The sequence below is a fragment of the Athene noctua genome, chromosome 2, assembly GCF_965140245.1.
Source record: "Athene noctua chromosome 2, bAthNoc1.hap1.1, whole genome shotgun sequence".
Taxonomy (NCBI): Eukaryota; Metazoa; Chordata; class Aves; order Strigiformes; family Strigidae; genus Athene; species Athene noctua.
The window spans coordinates 93,341,383-93,364,555 of NC_134038.1; the positions used below are offsets into that span (position 1 = coordinate 93,341,383).

Genomic DNA, 23,173 nt, shown 5'->3' on the forward strand with positions numbered 1-23,173 from the left:
GAACCATACATTTTGAGAACATAAGCCTCAGTGGAGCAGAGCACACCACTGTCAGGCAAGGTTTCTTTAAAGTTACTTCTTGCCACATAGACCAAATTAGCCGTTCTGTGTCCAATAAAGGTGTTAAAAAAGACAGAAAACATGATCTAGAATACATGCCTTTATGTGCTCTTAACATTAAAGGACAAAAACATTGTAATAACTGGGATTCAGAACTGTTACATTGAGAGATCTGTCAAAGTTACAAGTGCTGAGAGGATAACTGGGTACACAGTTTCTAGAGAACATGCTTCACCACCACTATCAGAAGTCATTCGGTACACATGCCTGCTTTACAAAAGTTCCTTTGATACCAAGGGACTTAAGCCTCATCCTCCTCTCCTTCCTCTTCAAACTCCCCCTGCTCATCAGCAGTGGCATCCTGGTATTGCTGGTATTCGGAGACCAGGTCATTCATGTTGCTCTCGGCCTCCGTGAACTCCATTTCATCCATGCCCTCGCCGGTGTACCAGTGCAAGAAAGCCTTGCGCCGGAACATGGCCGTGAACTGCTCCGAGATCCTCTTGAAGAGCTCCTGAATAGCCGTGCTGTTGCCAATGAAGGTGGCAGACATCTTGAGGCCACGCGGGGGGATGTCGCAGACGGCCGTCTTCACGTTGTTGGGGATCCACTCGACAAAGTAGCTGCTGTTCTTGTTCTGCACGTTGAGCATCTGCTCGTCCACCTCCTTCATGGACATGCGGCCCCGGAAGATGGCGGCCACCGTCAGGTAGCGACCGTGGCGGGGGTCGCAGGCGGCCATCATGTTCTTGGAGTCGAACATCTGCTGCGTCAGCTCGGGCACCGTCAGGGCGCGGTACTGCTGGCTGCCGCGGCTGGTGAGGGGGGCGAAGCCCGGCATGAAGAAGTGCAGCCGGGGGAAAGGCACCATGTTGACCGCCAGCTTGCGCAGGTCGGCGTTGAGCTGGCCGGGGAAGCGAAGGCAGGTGGTCACGCCGCTCATGGTGGCCGACACCAGGTGGTTGAGGTCCCCGTACGTGGGAGTGGTCAGCTTCAGGGTGCGGAAGCAAATGTCATACAGGGCCTCGTTGTCAATGCAGTAGGTCTCGTCCGTGTTCTCCACCAGCTGGTGCACAGAGAGGGTGGCATTGTAGGGCTCCACCACCGTGTCCGACACCTTGGGGGAGGGCATGACGCTGAAGGTGTTCATGATGCGGTCGGGGTACTCCTCCCGGATCTTGCTGATGAGGAGGGTGCCCATCCCGGAGCCCGTGCCGCCGCCCAGCGAGTGGGTCAGCTGGAAGCCCTGCAGGCAGTCACAGCTCTCTGACTCCTTCCTCACCACATCCAGGACAGAGTCTACCAGCTCGGCACCTTCCGTGTAGTGCCCCTTGGCCCAGTTGTTGCCAGCCCCGCTCTGACCTAGAGGGCGGACCGGAGGCAAGGTGCCACGTTAGTGCCCTGCGGAGGAACCGAGCATCCCACTTCCCCGCCCCATGGGCTGCACCCTTCACTTCCACCCCCGCTGGCTGTCCTCTCGGGATTCGGGTCCCCCAGGGTCACTCACATGCTCCCTCTGCGCCTTTTCTGTGCTGGGAGCTCCCGCTCTGGGACTCCTCCCTCCCACGCTCACTCACCAAAGACAAAGTTGTCGGGCCGGAAGATCTGTCCAAAGGGGCCGGAGCGCACCGAGTCCATCGTGCCGGGCTCCAGGTCCACCAGGATGGCACGGGGGACGTACTTGTTACCTGCGGGAGGAACCAGCGCCAGCGTTACAGCCCCAGCAGCTGCAGCCAGCGCCCCAGGAGCCCGGCTGGGCTCCCTGCTGCCTCCCCACGATTCACTAGAGACACATGCTGTCTCGATCGAGACTACCATGTTATCAGAGCCATTCTGAGGACAAAGCTCTTAGAGGAGTCACTCGCAGATGACAGCTCTTATTCAGGGATTCTTTACAGCCTCAATGAACTGGCATGTCTGCCCCATTTGTTTAAGGACATCTGAGGAAGCAGACATGTCACTTACCAGCAGCTTCATTGTAGTAGACGTTGATCCTCTCCAGCTGCAGGTCGCTGTCCCCGTGGTAGCTGCCAGTGGGGTCGATGCCGTGCTCATCGCTGATGACCTCCCAGAACTAGAAGACATTTTTGGAAAAGGGCAGTTATTATCCACAGCTGGCCAGTGCCAATCACACACACCCAGCGCAGTCTGCGTGCCGTGGCCCTGACCGCTCCCTTCCGTGGCAGAGCAGCTGCCCCGGGGGAAGGCAAGTGGGTGCAGCCGGGCTTCCCTCCCGTGGCCACAGCAGCTGAATTAGCTGAGGGCAGACAGGCAGCTGGAGAGCAGCGAAGTACAAGTTAATTCTTTCATAGCTTGTATCCCAAGGATGACACTCCCGGGGATCTCAATCTGCTATTCTCCCATTGTCTCGCTGTGGCTTAAGACCCTTTAGCACTGCAAGATGGCAACACCTGCAGGACCCTCGGGAGAGGGGGGTCATCCAAGGCACCGAAACACCCCTCCTTCCCCCTTCGGGGGAACAACCCCTCGCTGAGGCTGCAGAGGGGCGAGGCGCTGCCGCGGGCGGGGGGAGAGGGCAGCGACCGGAGCGCGGGCACCCCCCAGCGCCGCCGCGGCTCTGGCCGCCGGGGGCGGGAGGCGCCATGCCTCAGCAAGCCCCGCGCCGCTTTTCATTCCGGAACGGGGCTGCGCGTTACCGCGGGGCCGCCCTGCGGCCCCGCACCGGGAAGCGCCCCGCGCATACCTTGGCGCCGATCTGGTTGCCGCACTGCCCGGCCTGGATGTGCACGATCTCACGCATGGTGCCGGTGTCCGCCGCTGTCCCGCTGCCGCCGGTGCCTTCGCCGCCCGCTCCCGCACTCGCCGCCGCAGCGGCCGCGCCCCGCGCCGCCACCTTAAATGGGGGCGCGCGCCCCGCCCCGCCGGTGACGTCATGCGGGAACGGCGCGGAGCCAATGGGCGCGCGGCGGCGGGGCGGGGCTGCGGCATTGTCTCCCGCAGCGGGGGGCGGGGCGGGGCCTGGGCCCGGGCCAGGCGGGCAGCGGGGAGCCCGTCCCGGGACCGGTCCCCTCCGCGGCACAGCGCGGCTGGCTTGAGGCGCTGGAGGCCCGTCGCCTTCAGCCGGCGGGAGAAAGGCCGGAATCGGACAAGGCGTGGTGCGTCTTGGGCTGAAAAAGTGGAAAAAAACCCCACCCAAGCCAAAACCCCCTAACTTCTTTTCGCATATCTGTTGGAGCTTGTCCCCTTACTTCCTCCGCCTCTGCCGCGCCGCAGCAGCAAAGCATGCACTGCTATGTTTTATTAGCACCCTCGAGCCTGTATTTCTAGCTCAGGCCTGCTCCATCGTGTTTTGATGCATTTTAAGCACAAGAATCATCTTTCCGCAGCTCAGGCACCCGAAACAAGCAGGACTGGGTGGCGATGATGGAGCCCGCAGCCACTTCCAAGCAGTGCGACCCTCCTTTAGATAGTGCTGCCAGGCCTGTGCGTGTGGGGCTCTAATTCCAGGAGCAGAGAGGGCTGACATGAAACTTCACGCTGCTACTAAAGAATGGCTTTTACTGGGAATGGCCCAGTGGTGACAGCAGTTTGAACACCCATAGGAATGGGATATCTTTTTTTCTGTAAGTGAAGTTATTTATGTTCTGTCTTACCAGATACCTGCCTCATTTTGAATAGGTTTTGGATCCTGCTTGTTCCTTCATAGAAATAAACTAAGTACATAGCGAATGACCAAGGAAGGAGGGACAGTTCAAGAGCAACAGTGAGAACAATATATTTGAACTGAGATGCACACCTGTATCTGTTGTTGCCATGGAGAGTATCCAAAATAAATTTCAGTGGTGTCTGTAATGGTTTGTGCAGAAACTATTGAACTTGACTCTAAAACGTTAATCAATTCACAGCTGTAAATTTTTCAGTAGTGCAAGTAACTTTGCCGCACAGCAGGCCAACCTAGTGAGGACAGCTTTACACTAGGACCAGGGAAGGGAGGTGACAACTCACAATCGAATGAGGAAGTGATGGAATGGGTTGGCAAAGAGGAGGCAAAACAATGTACGTTGTTTTCAGCACAATGGAGCTGGACAGGGTCTACCTCAAGCACAACGTGGAAGTGCCGAGAGGACAGCATGGCAGGGTAAGCTGTAACACTTTTCCCGGGAATCATCAGGCTTGGGTGCCTCTCTGAAGCACCTCTACACTAACACACACAGCCTGGGCAATCAGCATGGTGAGTAAGAGATCTGTGTGCAGTTGCAGTGCCATGGTGTCACTGGGATCCCAGAAACGTGGTGGGGCAGCTCACATGGCTGGAGTGCTGCCGTGGAAGTAGTGTCTCTCAAACAGGGTTTGGTACCCAGTGTGCAATAAGCCAATCTTACATACAGACCTGAGATATTTATTTATTCCATGTTTGTGCAAAGAGGGGTGCTGGGTGGTAGAACTTCAATGAACTTCAAAGAACTTCAATGTATTTATAAACTTCAAACTACACGAATACAATTTACTGTAGTGACCATTGGTTAGTTTCTTATTGCTTTGCCCCTCACTGCTTAACAACACACCTTATCTTGATTTAAAGTTAGAGTGTCTTTTAATTATTCTGTGCAAACTCAAAGGGGGGGGGGGGAAGGACATCTTCTTGGTCTTAAATTGCATCAGTGGTTATGGTCTTCCCCTGCCATCTTTACCTTTCCATCAGTTACCAGAAGTTTTGGCAGACTTCATGCTTCTCAGGCAATCATCCAGCCTTTGGTGCTTTTGGGGGCAGGATGTTTCCCTCTTTTCAGTCTTTTAGCTCCTCTTGAAGGGTATAATCATTAGCAAAGCCTCCATCGTTTATACAAAGTATCAGGCTTACACAATAGAGCCAATGTTTAGTGGCCCTCCTTAGAAGATCAGTGCAGTACATTCGATCCTAAATTAATCACTATAGCTTAGGCATTATACCAAACATATGTTTTTACTTAGTCTACAGAGGGATGCAGGCTCTTTAGGAAGGACATGCTGGGAAGGTGAGAAAGGGGACTTGCCCTTTGTGTGAGAGAGCAGCAGAAATGCAGAGGTCTGTCTGGGGGTGGATGATGAGCCAGCTGAGATGTAAAGTGTCAGGATTAGTTGGCAAACCAGTATCTGCTACAGTCTAGCAGGTATCTGCTAAACACCTCCTGATCAGGCAGAGAAGTAGATAAGACCTTCAGACAACTGGAAGAAGACTCATCTTCACTGGCCGTAGTCCTCAAGGAAGACTTCAACCTTCGCAATGTCTGCTGTAGGGACAACACAGCAGGGTACAAGCAATTCAGGAGCTTTGTGGAGTGCATTGATGATAACTTCCTGACACAGATAATCAAGGAGTTCAAAAGGGAGACATTCTACTGGACCCGATACTTACAAGCAAGGAAGAAGTGGTCAGGGTAATGAAGGCTCAGGAAATCCCTGGCTGCAGTGACTGTGAGATGGTGAAGTTCAAGATGCTGATAGAAGGGAACAAGGCAGATTGCAGGATCACATTTCCCTGGTCTTCAGGAGAGCAGACTTTAGCCTCTTCAGGTATCTGGAAGAATCCTGTGGGAGATGGTCCTGGAGAAAAGAATAATCCTGGAGAGCTGGTTGACTTCCAGGGATCATCTCCTCTGGTCTCAAGAACGGTCCATGCCAACAAGCAGGAAATCAAGCAGAGGTGGCAAGAGGCCTGTGTGGATGAACAAGGAGCTCCTGAGCAACAACACAAATGTGAAAAAGCAGCATTCAGGACATGGAAGCAGAGTCAGGTGATCCAGGAGCAACATAGAGTCACTGTCCTAGTGTGCAATGTTAGGAAAGGGTTAGGAAAGTCAAAGCAAAGGATGTGAAGGACAGTGAGAAGGACTTCTACAGGTCCGTGGGTCTTGATGAGATGCACGCAAGTGCCGAGGGAGCTGGCAGATAACATTGCAAAGACACTCTTGATAATCTTTGAAAGGTCAAGCCAGTCTGGGAGGTTCTCAAGGACTGGAAAAAAAAGAATGGACGTCACTGCTAACTTCAAGAAGGGCAAGAAGGGGGATCCAGCAAACTACAGGCCAGCCAGCTTCATCTCAGTTCCTAGAAAGATGGTGGACTGAATAATTCTGGAAACCATTTCCAAACATATTAAGGTCACAAAGGTGACTGGGAGTAGTCACCATGAATTTATGAAGTGGCAGTCATGCCTGACCAACTTGATGGCCTCCTACAACAAAGTAACAGGCTTGGTAGATGGGGGAAGAGCAGTTAACATTGTTTATTTGTGAAGGCTTTGGAACTATCTCCTGTAATATCCCCACAGGTAATCTGATGAGGTATGGCCTAGATAAATGAACAGCGAGATGGAGTGAAAACTGGCTGAACTGTCAGGCTGAAGGGCTTGAGATCGGCAACACAAAGTTCAGAAGCCAGCCACTGGTGGTGTACCCAGTGATTGATCCTGGGGCCAACACTGTTTAACTTCTTCATTAAAGACTTATATGGCAAGAGAACACACCCTCAGCAAGTTTTCTGATGATACAAAACTGTGAGGAGCGGCTGATATGCCAGAGGGTCATGTTGCCATCCAGAGGGACCTCAACAGGATGGAGAAATGGGCTGATGGGAACTTTGTGCAGTTCAACAAGGGGAAGTGCAAAGTCCAGCACCTGAGGAGGAACAACCCCATGAACCAGTACATGCTGGGAGCCACCCAGGTGGAAAGCAGCTTGGCACTAAAGGACCTGGTGATCCCGGTGGACACCAAGTTGAACACGAGTCACCTATGTGCTCTTGCAGCAGGGATGTCCACAGTATCCTGGGCTGTATTGGGAAGATTGTTACCAGCAGGTCAAGGAAGGGGATAAGCCATGGTGAGTCACATCTGGAGTTTTGCATCCAATTCCGGGCTCCCCAGTACAAGAGAGAGATGGACATATTGGAGTGAGTCCAATGAAAGGCCATGAAGGTGGTCAAAGAACTGCAGCATCTGTCATATGAGGAAAAGCTGAGAGCTAGCACTGAATGTCCTGGAGAAGGCTCAGGGAAATCTTATCAGTGTCCATAAAACACCTGATGGGAAGGAGTAAAGAAGATGGAGCCAGGCTCTTCTCAGAGGTGGCTAGTGACAGGAGGAGAAGCAATGGGCACAAACTGAAATATGAGAAATTCCATCTAAACATAAGAAAAAATCTTTGCTCTGGCAGAGGTTGCCCAGAGAGATTGTGGAGTCTCCATTCTTGGAGACAGTCAAAACCTGAGTGGACGCAGCCCTGATTAACCTGCTTTAGCTGACCCTTCCAGGTGAGTAAAGGACTGGACTAGCTGGTCTCCAGAGGCCCTAGCCAACCTCAACAATTCTGTGATTGTGTGAAAGGGAGAGAAATGTGGAAGGTTGTGTGTGACCTGCAACACCAGATTGATGGTTTATTAATCTTAGCGTCACAGTACACTATAGCATTATATTGTAAGATAACAGCTTCAAAACCAGCAGATTTTTGCAAAGGCGATCTAATAATTAATGTGGTGAATCATTACCACTATCAAGAAGAAAGGTAACTGTAGCCAGAATGAACAGAACTGTTTACATATTACTCAGGTTAGCTGTGCTTAACACAACATAAATCAATGCATAATGTTACCAGTTTCACCCATTTTTTTCATCTACAGCAGGAAATACTAGTGGCTAAAGAAGTACTATAGATTTGTGTGGCATTTGGCTGCTGTAACCTTGGGAAAATACTTTGGCCATACTTTCAAAAGTGGCTCTGTTTGCTCTAGTGAGTTGACTGGCTTATCAACTGTGGCCCTTTTTCTCCCCTAGTACAGAAACATCAACTGCTATGAAGTGTCACAAGCATGGACTGGCTCAAGCTTCGCAACACATGGAATTACATGTGACGTTATTACACATGGCTTTTGCAATCACACAATATGCAGAACTGTGCTGGCACTGAGATATTTTCACCAAATTCTCCTGACATTTGTGTTCTTTATATCCCAGCTGTTGTCAGTATTTTCCTTTGACACATTTCTGCAGTGCTTAATCACATGTAGCCTTTGTTATTGTTCACAAACTCATGCATACACATTTCTACTTGCTATAGGCATAACCCACCCTTTTGGGGAGCAGTAGGCAGTTACATCTCCTCACTGGTGGTGGAACTGCGACACAACTGCACCTCTGGCGTCTCTTGGGATCCACAGAGACACTGAAGAGCTTTTTGGGTGCCAAAGTACTCCCGGCAATCTACAAAGGACCAGCTTAAAGCATTACGATTCCCCTCCTGAAGGCACCTGGGCACTCCCTGAGATATCGTCTTCCCACACGGTGGTCTCATAGGGCTTTATAGTTACTCCAGATTCTGAGATTTTACTAGGAAACTGTTTCTTAGATGCTATAGTACCGATCTCTTTGTTTGTACCCACTGGTTTTGGGGGTTGTAGCTCCAAGTTTTCAAACTGAGTACCTAAAGGGAGGTACACATTCACGTGTGTAAGTTCCCTCATCTTACAGCAATGCTGAACATCCATGAACACACAGTGAAGCAAATTAAGTCGATCACTTGAATGTCAATTCACAACCCTCCATTTTGGCAACCACTTTAAGAAGGCGATCAATATTATTTAAATAGATATGGGAGTTCCCTGTTGTATTTTTGAGTATAGCTCCATAAATTCTAAGTGTTCAGAACAGCAAATGAAAGTCAAAACTCTCCCATTCATACAAAGGCAGTGCATGTGCCCAGGGCTGCCCACGTGCCCCTCGGCAGCCCAAACTCCACCGGCAGCGCTGCAGCCTCCTCCCTGCCTGCATCCAACCCTGCCTTCCCAGTTTCCAAGGCAACGGCAGAGCCCGGGCGATGGATGCACAAGGGAGGCAACAGGGATCCCACAACATTTTCACGTACATCCGTGATTTCCCATTGTTTGAAAAAGAATCGCAAATGTACAAATGTGAAAGCTGCTCAAGCACACAAAATGTCTGCCTATAGCTTTATTCTCACTTACTTGTGAGGGGTGACATCACGTATTGCTCAGGCGTTATTATCAGAGGTTATGTGACTTTTTGAGTCTTTCTGTTGGTACTCAAATGAGCAGGCTCTTTTAATTAGTTTATTGTTTGCTTTCTATCCGGTAACTACAATAATCCCACCCAGTGAAGACCATCTGAGGTCACCTTTGAAACCTGGTGCTTAATCGCTTGTGATGTGTGTTAAGACAGAAGAATAATTCTGCCAGCAAGAGGGTGGAATAATTGTGAAGGTATTTTTAATTCTAGTAATAAAATACCAAAAAAGAAAACCTATTTTTATTTCAAAATTACAACCCACTGCAAGCACTAGAAACAATTAAATACTACAACACTAAGCATGCTTTTATGAATGAGCAAAAGCAGTTTCATTGCAGAATCCTCTGTACTTTGTTTATTATACCTGGGGGTTTTATGTGTTTGGCCAAGAGCAAAAGAGGTTGCATGTGAGAGAACATCACATGACAGAACAATTTAGGGCACTGTCAATTCTGAAATGACCCATGCTCCTTTTGAGGGAAGAATTGTCTCCTCATGAACCTAGTATTTCTTCCACACCCTATAGTTTCTCTTGTGAATTTAGATTATAACCTCCAAGAATCAGGGATTTCTGTGAACGTGGTTTTACAGAAAACAGCAAACAGAACCCCACTCGTCTGGCTTCCAAAGCTACCATAATAAACATGATCACATGTTGCAAAATGACTCCAGAAAGGGAAAAATATGAGGATCATCATCAGGCAGCAATTTACTGAGAAGAAAGGCAAAACAATGCAGCCTCTCATTATTTCCACTTGGCACACCAGATGTGATGGGTAGCAGCCAGATGGCTCCTGCCCCCATCCAGGCTGCATCTACCTTTTAAGATGGCTCAGTGATGAAATACATCTGCTATCTCTATGGACTGGGTCCTCCAGTCAAGATTGACTAAGATTCCAGCATCAATATAAATGAAATGCTGATATCATGTATTCCAGAGTAGCTTATTTCCTGCACACCACCAAGAAAAAAGCACCGATAGTGAGTTTGATCTGCTAGTAGTCACCATTTCTTTTGTTCCTTAGCCTCCTTGCTTTATCTTGCAGTCTGATAGTTACTTGCAACTCACATTGACACCAAAAAAACTCTAAGCTTCATCTTACGATGTCTGCTAAGAGCTGCAGAGTCTGTGGTGGGATTCAACATACATTGTTTAAAATTGCCCAGGTACCCCATGGGAGGGTTCAGGGTGCTGTTGCACTAGGTGGCTGGATTGGCCAAACAGCTTGCTCTGCCCTCTCCTGCTTCTAGCTCCCTGCCTTTTCCTTCTCCTTTGTAGCAGTTCTCCCTCTGGCACACTCCCTGATCCAAGAAAAAGCTTCTTCCCCCCACCTCATTTACTGTCCCTAACTATGGAGTTTAAGGAGATGAACTGGCTGGTACTCAGACATGCCCTGGAGCTGCCTAAAGAAAGGTTAACAACTGAAGCAGGACAAGGGGAATAGGACAATCCTTTTTTGCATCTTAAGAATACTGAATCAGCCCAGCTCATGGAGCTACCCACTGCAGCAAGTGGTAGTTTTATCAATGCCCTGGAAATCTCTAATCCAATCTTGCTCTTTCTTCCTGACTGCTAGGATGGAGCTGGAATCATAGCTGGAATTTGCAAAAAACAGCCATACAATTAATTTATTAATTTTAAGACCAGCATTATTCTGGATGCAGAGAAGCAGACTGTAAGAAGTCAATGCTTGAATTTAATTTCATCTTTGTAAAGCTTGTTGTGAGATGATTTAAATTCTGCTTGAAAACACTGTTTAATTATTCACTACAAAGGCAAGCAATATCTTTCTATTACATTCAAGGAAAACATGGAAACATTTTTTAGTGCAAAACAGAAAACAGTTTACGGAACAAGCTACACAACCTCTGCCAGGGTAGCCATTTCATCCTCTGGAGCGTTTTCACATTCTGCTTAAGATGGATTATTATTAAAATTTCTATTTGCAATGATGGAAGCATTCTTGCCAAAAAGAAGATAAAATATGCCTTAAACTTACCAAGGAACCCAAGTGAGAAAAATAATCTTTATTATAAAATTTGATGTAGGGATAAATTGAGACCAGTTAGAAAATCTCTACCCTACAAGAATCAAATGCTAATAAACAAGAATTTAACAATGCTAACTTGATTTCCTCCCTTAGAGTGCAATTCTGCCCAAAAGGGAAAAATTACTTTAAGTGGGGAGGATGGAATGACCTACTCTTAAATTATTTTTTGCTTAGATAACTGTAAATAGATAGCCTTCTTATAGACATACTTTAAAAAGACACAATTTTTCTTTCTGGCAGATTCATAAATAAAATACTTAAAATAGGATTGGAGCTAGAAGCAGGGAAACAGTTCACTTCTCATTAAACTACTCAGAGAAAAGTCAACACCTGCACTGTGTCCTTTGCTGGCAGAACAGCTGGAGCCGGGGCCAGACTTTCACAGCTCCTCCCAATACCCTTCCTGCACCTCAGATTCACATGAGTGCTTAGAGGGCTCCAGCTAGACCACTGTCCAGTATATTCAGAGCCAAGAAAGGTCTTTTTCCAAAATGCACCATAGCCTCAGGCACTTTCCCGTGATCAAATGCTTCCATTTTGAATTTTTACGTAGCAAGCTAAAGATGTACAACCATCTAAAATGGAAGTATCTGAGATCCAATAGTTTACTATTCCCAGTATTAATAAACAACAACCAGGACAAGCAATTGTTAGGGTATCAAAAGGCAGGTGCTTAGCATGAATGCATTTTAGATTGGGAGGGGAAAAATTTTCAAAAATCTTTTAAGTCACATACAAGTTCAGCTCATAACACTTATTTATAAAGGTTCGAGTGGAAGAAAGGGGGAGAAAATAACTGTACTTGGATTACCTCAGGCACATATAACACATCAAAAGGGTCACAAACTTTGTTCTGTGAAGAATAGAAGCAGCTGAAAAACACACAGGAAGATTGAGAAGGGGATTATTTGTAAATGAGAAAACAGTATCTCCCTTACAACGAGCAGTTTCAGAGGAACAGCATTATCTATAGCTCCTGCACAGGCTACTATATCTGAATGATCCCTAAAAGTATATGCTCATTATGCTTTAATGTGGAATGGAAAAGTAAAATAACATCCCTTGGGAAAAAGGGTGACTACCAAATATAGGGGGTAGTCACATGATTTCCCTAGAGAGGATTCTATCTCCTCATAGCTTTAGCAAACAAAAATATTCAGCCTCATTAAACAGACAGCAATAATTGAAGTGAAGCAGAAATTAATATAGCTTAACAGCACTTTTCCAAAATACAAAATATTAAAAAAATATAGTAAGACAATGAGGTGGGAGGTTGGTTGGATTTTGTTGTTTGGTTTGATTTTTTAGGAGGGGGGGAGGGAGGTGATTTCAATGGAACAATCACAAAACTTGCTGTACTCAAATCCAGTACCAGATTCCATCCTGATCTTACACATGACTTTGCTGCAGGGCTTAGAGAGCAAAGGACAAAGGAAGCAAGACGAGAGCTCCTTCTGGTGCAGCAAGTATTGCTAGATGCTCCAACTCTTTCTGTTATACAAGAAAACTTGTCCCTCTTGCACCACCCTGCCATGCTCCCTCAGGGCACCAGGGCAGTGTTTCGCAGTAGTGTTGCAGCACTGTCCCATAAGGACTCTGTCAGCCCATCAGTTTCTTTAAGCACATAGTATATACACAGATACCTAAAAGGACCTACTAGCACTATACTCCTTTGAAATATGTAGCATGTGGTAATATCAGCCATAAGCAAATTTCCCTGTACAGAAGATTAGGGGTTTACCCCATTTTTGTAGAGAATTGTCTGTAGAAGAGACCAAAGATCGGGGTTCCCTTCTTTGTTTGGGTTATAAATCCTATCACTACTTTCTTCAACTCATACCTTCTGGAAAGATACACCTGTCAACTGGGTGGGCCTCAGGTTTGATTCTTAGATTATCACATCACTGTGACTATTGTATGTTTAATGCAACACAGTTTCCGATGTGTATGGCCATGTGACATATGTTGGGAAGAGGACAATCCTTACTGCTCCTACCTGACAGACTGAAAAACACGTATGTCTATATTCTCAACAGATACTCAAGTGTTCTGAAGAACCCAACCACATATTGTACTTTCCTTCTGCTGTTGGTACAATGACTTAGACTGAGGTCCTAGAACTAAACAAGGAACGAAAATTAGGAGACATGGCATCTCAGTCCTACCACACTTCATTCTATTCCTATTTAAATTAAACCAACATAGTAATTGGTTGCTTTTACAGCCTTATTTAGCTTTACCATCTTGCATCTACCAACAGACAAATGTTGAGTTGTTTGTCTTGGTCAAGACATTGTGCTAATGTGCTTAATGCCACACATTTAACAAAGGGAACAAAAAAGTGATTATTCCCTTCCCCAATACCATCAGTTCTGTCAACAGAGGAGAATGCTTCAGCTGCAGGCCACCATTGATAGGTTGAAACAAAAATATATTACTTGGTATTATTAACGTCTATCTCAACACAAATGAATTGCTGTAAGTGGTTTAAGCTGCACACCACTAAATCTGTACTATCTATCCTCATTTCTTCCAGACAGGATACTTCATGCAAGACCTTTAGTCTTAGAGGTGGTGTTCATCACATGGACAAATACAAATCAAGACCCAGCAGAGTTTAAGGCAGTCAGATTACCTAATCTGAAATCCTTTTACTGGCTCATCTTTCTTTGTGAAACAGAAAAAGTGCAACTACAAAGACATCTTTTTGTTGTTTGGCATACATCAGTCAGTCTCCATTTTTTATAGTGAATGGTCTCTTGGATAATAGATATAGCTAAAGCTCAAAGATCCAATAGAGAAAAAAATAGTATTGCAGCCCTCAGGACAAGTATAATACTCATCCTCCCTTATAGTTGACATACTGTTCCTGCTGAGGAGTTTGGAACCTCCCCTCTAAATCTATTATCCCCTTTTCCTGTATTTCCCTCAACCCCTACTAAAATGATGGCTTGATTTTTTAATAATTATGACTGGGAAATAAGCAGTACAGAATTTATGAAAATACATGTTTCTGTCTAGACTATTTATGGTTTCTCTTCCTCTAGACAAAACAATACAAACAACAGCAAGCAACGTAGATGATGTCCTACTTACTAGTAAGGGAGCTGTAGTGAAATGTTGCTTGCATAGCTGTATTTAAGGGTTAGCTAGAGACAGAGTGTAATTACACTAAGAATTACAAGCTAGACATGCTCAACACTAGTGAAACCTGCTAGAGTCCCATGGCAGAAAGGAAGGTCTTTACTATCAAAGACCAGGTTCTCAACTTTGTTTAAATTCATTTGCTGGCTCCCCTTGTCAGCTTTACAAAGCTGTATGATAAACAGTTTCAAGTGTAACCCAGCTAGATAGTTTCAAAGGAAGGTTACTCTGACAACCAGGTAAGTTATTTCCCCAAAGGGCCTGGGGCAGCATGTATTAACTCAGTTACTGAAACAACCCCAATTTGTTTAATGCTTAATCATGCTCAGCTGCTAAGGAATACAAGTACTACTGTGGGTATATACAGCTGTATTCATTTACTGACAGAGTTCAGGCAGTTTTAAGTGATTCTCACCCCTCTTTAGAGGGTGTACACCAGAAGTGAAGCCTGTAGATGAAAGAAAAGCTATAGCAAGTGCCTGTTGTCCTGCACACCGGGTTAATAGGGCCATCAGTAAAGGAACAGGGTACACTCAGAGCAGTGTCTGCAGGCAGTGGAGTCAATTAACTGAGCCAAAACAGGGAAGATATTAGTCATGCACAGCAGCTCCCGTTTAAGTCTTTATTCCAGTAATACCTTGCAAGCATTTCATTAAAGAATCACAAAAGAGGTTGCACACATATGGATGCCAGCTCTTTCAGGGCAGTAAGGACCACAGTAATTGTAGCATTGGTAGCAGTTCTCAAAGCAACACATTTTTTAGTACAGGAGCACTCCCTTAAGTAGTGTTTGGGTGAACTAAGGACTAAGCTTACCTATTGGTTAACTGCTACACTCCGTGAGGTATTTCACTCTTGTTTTGTAGGAGTAAGAGAAGTCTCAGACCTTGTAACTACTGATGACTATATTGTAGACTCACTCAGGGTTCTCACACCCTTTAAATACGTGGCAACATAAGTCCTCCTTCCCTTACTGTAAGGAAAGCACACTTACCTTCACAGATGAACAACAGAGTGCTGCTGCACTGCTCTCACCTGCCTGGGTAGAGGTCCACTTCCTGCTGCAGGGACCAAGAGCATCAGACAACAGCAGCCCTGTAAATGTGTAACTCAGAAGTGGGAAGCCGTGATTGTCAGGGCATCTACAGGTGACTACTGCAAGGTCCTATGTATGTTCTGGGTAGCCTTTTGAGCTGTTATCTAGAAATCTGCCCATCACCTCTTATCTCACAAAAGGAACTGATTGCCCTTAAGAGTCAATCCCTCCAAAGTTAAGAGCAGCTTAGTGGCTATATTTGGGTAACACTCAAGAATTTATGCCTAGAGAGAAAGTTCAAGTTCTTAATCAAGTTCTCAAGTTGTCCGCTAGTAGAGACCCATACTTTACTTCACTGCATGGATTTCTTATATTTAGAGAGAAAGGTTAGGGGAAAGATAGGACAGCACAAGATAAAATTAAGTCACAGGTAGCCACCCATATGCATGTACTATAGGCCCTGGAACAAGTTAAATAAGAATTGCTGAATGTCAGTGGGGAAGCCTGCAGCTATCCTGTCAAATGAGTTTTGACAGCTTGTAATGTGGAAACCAATACCTTCTCACTGATCTCACTACAATGCATGTCCATAAATAGGAGTTGCAGGATTCTCAAGTGCAGCGTCTTGTTTCTGTTAGCTAGGGCAGCTTTCTCCCCAACAATAGATTAGCTGTTAGACACAGGAGCATCTAACAGTGAACTCCCAGTTTCCATAAATTAGCTACCATCTTAAGTTGAGCAACAACAGCTCCCCCATGGTGCTAAACTCAGCCTGAGAAATCTTGTTTTATTGAGTTTATCCTTTTACTGAGGTTAAGGATTAAACTGAGAATTGAAGCTACAGAAAACTACCCCAAGAGTTATTTTCTTAATCTAGAGAGAAATAAGGCAGAGGAGACAGTTTAGGACACAAAAAGCCTTTATGTTTGAGAAGTTAACCATTTCAACAGAAGACTCTGAAGTATTTTTGCAACTACTGTTACATTGGACAGTCAAGGATACAAAACTGCTGACAGAAGCAACAGTGGAGAGCACCAAATTAAAAAATGCATGCTTCAGCACAACTGCACAGATTCCTCCTCTCAATGAACACTTGCCTGCTCAGACTATACTTAACTCCTACCCATTTTAACTTTACGCTTCATCCTCCTCTCCTTCCTCTTCAAACTCCCCCTGCTCGTCAGCAGTGGCATCCTGGTATTGCTGGTATTCGGAGACCAGGTCATTCATGTTGCTCTCGGCCTCCGTGAACTCCATTTCATCCATGCCCTCGCCGGTGTACCAGTGCAAGAAAGCCTTGCGCCGGAACATGGCCGTGAACTGCTCCGAGATCCTCTTGAAGAGCTCCTGAATAGCCGTGCTGTTGCCAATGAAGGTGGCAGACATCTTGAGGCCACGCGGGGGGATGTCGCAGACGGCCGTCTTCACGTTGTTGGGGATCCACTCGACAAAGTAGCTGCTGTTCTTGTTCTGCACGTTGAGCATCTGCTCGTCCACCTCCTTCATGGACATGCGGCCCCGGAAGATGGCGGCCACCGTCAGGTAGCGACCGTGGCGGGGGTCGCAGGCGGCCATCATGTTCTTGGAGTCGAACATCTGCTGCGTCAGCTCGGGCACCGTCAGGGCGCGGTACTGCTGGCTGCCGCGGCTGGTGAGGGGGGCGAAGCCCGGCATGAAGAAGTGCAGCCGGGGGAAAGGCACCATGTTGACCGCCAGCTTGCGCAGGTCGGCGTTGAGCTGGCCGGGGAAGCGAAGGCAGGTGGTCACGCCGCTCATGGTGGCCGACACCAGGTGGTTGAGGTCCCCGTACGTGGGAGTGGTCAGCTTCAGGGTGCGGAAGCAAATGTCATACAGGGCCTCGTTGTCAATGCAGTAGGTCTCGTCCGTGTTCTCCACCAGCTGGTGCACAGAGAGGGTGGCATTGTAGGGCTCCACCACCGTGTCCGACACCTTGGGGGAGGGCATGACGCTGAAGGTGTTCATGATGCGGTCGGGGTACTCCTCCCGGATCTTGCTGATGAGGAGGGTGCCCATCCCGGAGCCCGTGCCGCCGCCCAGCGAGTGGGTCAGCTGGAAGCCCTGCAGGCAGTCACAGCTCTCCGACTCCTTCCTCACCACATCCAGGACAGAGTCCACCAGCTCGGCACCTTCCGTGTAGTGCCCCTTGGCCCAGTTGTTGCCAGCCCCGCTCTGACCTAGAGGGCGGACCGGAGGCAAGGTGCCACGTTAGTGCCCTGCGGAGGAACCGAGCATCCCACTTCCCCCGCCCCATGGGCTGCACCCTTCACTTCCACCCCCACTGGCTGTCCTCTCGGGATTCGGGTCCCCCAGGGTCACTCACATGCTCCCTCTGCGCCTTTTCTGTGCTGGGAGCTCCCGCTCTGGGACTCCTCCCTCCCACGCTCACTCACCAAAGACAAAGTTGTCGGGCCGGAAGATCTGTCCAAAGGGGCCGGAGCGCACCGAGTCCATCGTGCCGGGCTCCAGGTCCACCAGGATGGCACGGGGGACGTACTTGTTACCTGCGGGAGGAACCAGCGCCAGCGTTACAGCCCCAGCAGCTGCAGCCAGCGCCCCAGGAGCCCGGCTGGGCTCCCTGCTGCCTCCCCGCGATTTGCTGCCCAAGACAGGGAGGTGAGGAAATTCGGAGGAAGGTAGTCGGGAGTGGGAATACAAAGCAGCCATTTAAGATGTGTGGGGGTATCACACACTACATGGACGGTGGGGGTCAGCCCCCACGGCAGGATGGGCTGCGGGCATCCCTGCCTGCCCCCCCCCCGGCACTGGGCTGGGAAGCTCGTTACAGAGGGGCGTTACCGGTGGCTTCATTGTAGTAGACGTTGATCCTCTCCAGCTGCAGGTCGCTGTCCCCGTGGTAGCTGCCGGTGGGGTCGATGCCGTGCTCATCGCTGATGACCTCCCAGAACTGCAGGGATGGATCGGGGAGGGGGGGTGTCAGCGCCGCCACGCCCCGCCCGCGCCCCCTGGCCAAAGCCCCGCGACGTGGCGCGCAGGGATTCGCCGCGCGTGGGGGCGGCTCTGCCAGACGCGGCCGCTACCGCGCCCCTCATACCCCCCTTCCCCTCCTCGGCGGGAGAGGTGTGGCACCGGCTCGGCGCCCCCTTCCCCTCCCGCCCGGCACCCCCACAGCCCGCGAAGGGCGGGGGAACGGCTGGGCTGCACACTCCCCCCCCCCCCCCCAAAAGCCGCGCCGCGCCCACGCCCTGGAAGTCCCCCGCGGTTCCCCGCGTCGCGACAGCCGGGAGCCGCCCAGCGCAGACCCTCCCGCGGCTGGTCGCGCCCGGCAGCTCCCAGAGGCGGGAAGGGGGAGTGGAGCTCCCGGCAGCGCTCTCCCGGGACGCGCGGAGCCCGGCAGCGCGGACACCGGCCCCGCAGACGGCTCCAGCACGGCCGCGGCGCCGGCCCGTACCTTGGCGCCGATCTGGTTGCCGCACTGCCCGGCCTGGATGTGCACGATCTCACGCATGGTGCCGGTGTCCGCCGCTGTCCCGCTGCCGCCGGTGCCTTCGCCGCCCGCTCCCGCACTCGCCGCTGCAGCGGCCGCGCCCCGCGCCGCCACCTTAAATGGGGGCGCGCGCCCCGCCCCGCCGGTGACGTCATGCGGGAACGGCGCGGAGCCAATGGGCGAGCGGCGGCGGGGCGGGGCTGCGGCATTGTCTCCCGCAGCGGGGGGCGGGGCGGAGCGTCGGGGGCGTGGCCGGGGGCGGGGCTCCCTGGGAGCGACTCCCCGGGAGTGGCCGCGGTGCCGCCGCCGTCCCGGTTCGCCGCTGACAGCGGGGACAAAGGCGCGGAGCGCGGCGGTGGCCCGGTGCGCCTACGCGTGAGCCGGCCCCGCCGCCACGCTACTGGCGGCCGCCATCCCTCCGCCCTCCCGCGGCCGCCGCAGCCTTTTGTTCCCGGGGGCGAGCGGCTTTCCCTGCCGCAGCACCGGGCGTTGCCGCCGGGGGGGAGGGGGCGCCCGGCGGCTGCCACCGCCCCCGCCCCCCGCCGGTGCCTCCGCTCACACGGCGCCGGCGGGAGACTCCCCTCCCCGCGGGGGCTCCGCTAGGCGCCGGTGGCTGCCGTCCCTCTGCCGGCACAAGCCCGCGCCAGCGGGCAGGAGCCCCGCGCCCCGACGCGGTTCATCCGCCCCCGGCAGGACGCGGGGGGGTTCCCCCCAGCACGGGCTGCGCCCTGTAACCCCTCGCCCGCCCACCCTGCCCTCTATCCGCCGTCCCCCGGGCCATCCCTGCCTGTCGCTCCCCCAGGGCCGAGCTCAGCTTTCCTCTCCCCGCCTCGGAAGGTCGGGTTTAGTCCCCGTAGCTGAGCCAGGAGCCGCCCTCTGGCAAAGCGACCGGCTGCTCGCTGTCCCCCGTCGGGCTGCGGCCACCAGCGACCCCCAGCCAGACAATAGACGGCGCGGGTGCTCCTGCACAGGGCCCGGGGCCTTGGGGGGTGTTTTCCCTCAGCTCTGCAGCAGCAGGGTCTTGCAAGCTCGCAGCACGTCGTCGCTTCGTTGCGGATTTACACATGCTGAGGGATGAAGAAAGGAAAGGAGTTGGAAAGGGCGAGGGGGGCGCAAGGGAAGGCTGAACACGTGCGCCCCAGAGATGCTTCCCCGCTACGGCGCCGCGGGAACTACAACGGCGGCAGAGGGCGGGCAGGGCACATGCCCGCGCCGCCGGAGGAGGAGGAGGAGGGCGGTGGGAGGAAGGGCGGCACGCTCCGCGCCGCGCCCGGTGCCCTTTGGTGCGGGCAGCGCGGCGTGTCGGCTCCTCGTCGGTGTCAGCTGTTTGCCAGCGCCGCTCGTCCCGGCGTGTGTCGCCGTGGGGGGGTGCGGCACCCCCGAGGGGCTGCCCAGAGCCCCAGGAAGCGCCGGCTGGCTCCCCGCAGTCACCAGGCGCCACCCCACTAAAACCCGGCCTTACTGATCCACTAGATAGAGGCTATAGCTATTCTAGGGCTGCAGATAAAAGTCCATCACCACTTCCGACCCGTATTTCTTCAGCACGCTCTTCTTTCCTTTGTTCTATCCATGTGCCGATCCCCCTAATCTTTCTAACCTCGTTTATGCAGATCGATGACCCAGCCCACGGATCACTCTAGAGCCGATTTTACATTCTTCCAGGGCAACCTGCAGAACAACCCGTTTTCCTCTGATTGATGTGCCGAAGCATCCACACCTTTCTTTTGTTCGCCTTACGGGAAGGAGGCATCCCAGCTCCAAAAGGGTATGCTAGAAAATACACTCTCCGGTTTGTCTCTTCAGCAGCGATTTTGAGAAAAATAAACCTGATCACCTGCACTCCCTGTGAAATTTGTTTTTACTGGTCTAAGCCAGGAGCCGTTTAATTATTTGGTTGACTACGCTTCACAAATAATGTGTAGCTTTAATTCCAAGCGAACATTTTTTTCGTGGCACGTTAACTGCATAATCAACATCCACATCTACAATTACTTGTTTAAAAATAACTTGCAGATTAGCAACTCCGGTGGACCACTGACCGCTTCAGGTAATGAGTCAAAGTAACGCCGGTCTTTCCCACGGCTGTGGTGGGTGCGCTCCTGAAAACAGTCGCAGCCAAACTCGTTTACAGCAGAGCTAGTGCAAAATACAGGTACCGTGACTGCTCACCACTATCATTTTCCAAAATTCTGTGTGTCGTACACTGCGTATTAGTTATTTACTCGAAGAATTATTGACATTTCAGTGAGAAAGGGAGTAGCTGATTTTACACATCCTCCATACCTACGTTAAGCTCATTCCTAACAGCTTGAGGCTTCAAAGGAAGCCATTTTAAAATTCAAGGAAAACAGATTATTAACACTGGAGGAAAGAAACCCACTCCAACTGCTTTATCGTAAAATAAATTAATTAATATTTTTGAAGGGTGGGGTGGATTCAAGTACATCTGTATAGAGCTTGTTGAGACTGGAAGAAAAAAAAACAAAACAGTGCGAAATGTTTGTTTCTAAAATAAATTGCTGCGTTACTGAGGGATGAAGGAGGAAATCCAGGTCTAGCTTTTCTGCAGCCCCTACTCAAGACCCTTTAGAGGTGAACAGCAGCCATTCTGGTCACTTCAGGAGAGACTGCAGACAGGGTCCAGCTTAGTTCGAAGGTAAGCATTTGAAATGGAGGGTTTCCCAAAGCTTCAGCGTATCTTACAGCTGATTACTAGCAGGGAAATGAACTGTTCGGCTATTAGCTGCTGGTGCCTCTCTCTCCCCTCTCTGTATTTGTCTCACATCGATGTGTCTGTCAGAGCAGCCCCTGCCTCAGCCCTGGGGCCCGCCCTGGCTGGATTCCTCCATCCCCGGTCTCCCCGGCAACCACCCCCCCCCGCCCCCCCGCCATCCTGAGCAGAAACGAGCTGCACAAAAAAGAAAGGAACAAAAAAAGGCTGCAACATTTTCAATCGGCCTGCTGATTTCCCAGGGTGTAAAAGCAGTGCGTCCAGGGGAGTGTAGAAATGGCAGCGGCCGAGTGGGTGAAATGGTAGTCCTCAAGGCTGTAATGCAGCTGTCCTCACCGAACATAAGAGAGGAGGATTAACGTGACCTCAGTCAAGAGTCTGTTTAATGAAGCTCAGAGAATCCAATGTTACCTCTCCCCCCTCACTTTCATGGTTCGCTTCTTCCCAGCTCCAAGGTTGGGTGTGATCACTGTCACAACCTCCGTCTTAAGCTACTGAAATGGCCACTGATTAAAGTTCCAACTCCCTTGCAGGGTGCAGAAGGTTGTAAAAGACAGCTAACAAAAGCCCGAGGGAAGGACTCTGTCATTTTACTTTATAATAGGAAATAAATGCATTTGTGTGATGTACTGCAGTGCAGTTTGCAGGTCATTAGAAGGTTTTTCCTAAAGAGAAACTGACTCTTCCTTTCAGAAAACATGTACACATCCCATGGCTCAACATCCCATTTCATGGGTCATGTTCTTGTCTGTGGCTCCTCTCACAAGGACATGAACGACTTAAAGACCTTGAAGATATGCCCAAACTCACAAGAGTGGCACCCAAGCTTTCCATACCTTGCAAGGTGGGATGAGGTAGTATATAAAAATGAGAAAGAAATTTGGACTCTCACAAGTTGAGGTCCTATGCCACAGACCAGGTTAGACAGTAGGTGACCTGCAGCCAGGGCGGCTCATTAGGTCACTCAGGGCAATCGAGCATTTTGCTCTTCAGTGTGCATCACTGTAAGTCGGAGGAGGGCCAGGAAGGGCCGGGCTGGGAGAACACTGGGTAAACACTGGGTACATTTGGGAGGAATTCAGGGTGGTGCCCACAGAGAGGGAACATTTTGTACCTATGCGAACAAATTTTTTCTTTGGGATCTCCTTTTCTGTGTGTTTTCATGGTTTTGCATATGGGTTGCTTGCAGGCTAAGCTGACGGCTGGACCCATCTGTGCCAGCTGGTGGGAAAGGACATGTTAGCTGTGACCCTTGGTAGCCTTGCCCCCAATAAAAGCCCTGGCTGTAATATGCCCCAGCTGCACAGCCTCAGCCCAAGCTCTCGAGAAAAATTCTAAGCTATGGGAAAGTCAGAATGCAGCACCACGCCTGATAAGAAAAGGTACAAATGCAGGCAGAGACAGGATTATAGGAATACGATCATCAATAGCTCAAGGATAGAGGATAATCAACAGCAGCTCGGAAATCTGTGAGATCCTAAAGGAAGAAAATAGGGAAGCGGAAGAAAACTGCAGCGCATCAACACTGAGGATGCATTTGTGGGAGCAGCAAAGACCAGCCCTCCTCCTTCTGCCCACACCTGCTCAGCCAGCACATCAGCGGCTGTCTCTGCCCATCGGTGCAACTCTTACATCCCCGAGCTCATCAAAGCCAAGCTGTGTTTAG

The 23,173-nt window shown here is 50.2% G+C and overlaps 2 protein-coding genes across 8 annotated transcripts; both read right to left on the minus strand.

The window, feature by feature from the left end:
- Positions 1-161: 161 nt before the first annotated feature.
- On the minus strand, positions 162-2,889 carry LOC141957692 (tubulin beta-1 chain). 4 transcript variants are annotated; one of them, XM_074899602.1, is made up of 4 exons: positions 2,765-2,889; positions 2,022-2,134; positions 1,638-1,843; positions 162-1,422 (listed from the first exon to the last, which is right to left on the minus strand). In XM_074899602.1, the coding sequence occupies exons 1-4, from the start codon at positions 2,819-2,821 to the stop codon at positions 362-364; spliced, it is 1,437 nt and encodes a 478-aa protein (XP_074755703.1). In that variant the 5' UTR covers positions 2,822-2,889; the 3' UTR covers positions 162-361. The 4 variants fall into 4 exon arrangements, with proteins under 4 accessions (XP_074755703.1, XP_074755706.1, XP_074755704.1 ...); XM_074899603.1 differs by having other exon boundaries at positions 166-1,422; positions 1,638-1,748; positions 2,026-2,134; XM_074899605.1 differs by lacking the exon at positions 2,022-2,134 and having other exon boundaries at positions 165-1,422; positions 1,638-1,748; positions 2,788-2,836.
- Positions 2,890-16,211: 13,322 nt separating this feature from the next.
- On the minus strand, positions 16,212-18,879 carry LOC141957695 (tubulin beta-2 chain). Of its 4 annotated transcripts, none has more exons than XM_074899608.1 (4): positions 18,741-18,879; positions 18,128-18,236; positions 17,722-17,832; positions 16,212-17,505 (listed from the first exon to the last, which is right to left on the minus strand). In XM_074899608.1, exons 1-4 carry the CDS (start codon positions 18,795-18,797, stop codon positions 16,445-16,447), a joined length of 1,338 nt encoding a protein of 445 aa, XP_074755709.1. In that variant the 5' UTR covers positions 18,798-18,879; the 3' UTR covers positions 16,212-16,444. The 4 variants fall into 4 exon arrangements, with proteins under 4 accessions (XP_074755709.1, XP_074755708.1, XP_074755710.1 ...); XM_074899607.1 differs by having other exon boundaries at positions 17,722-17,906; positions 18,115-18,236; XM_074899609.1 differs by lacking the exon at positions 17,722-17,832.
- Positions 18,880-23,173: the final 4,294 nt, after the last annotated feature.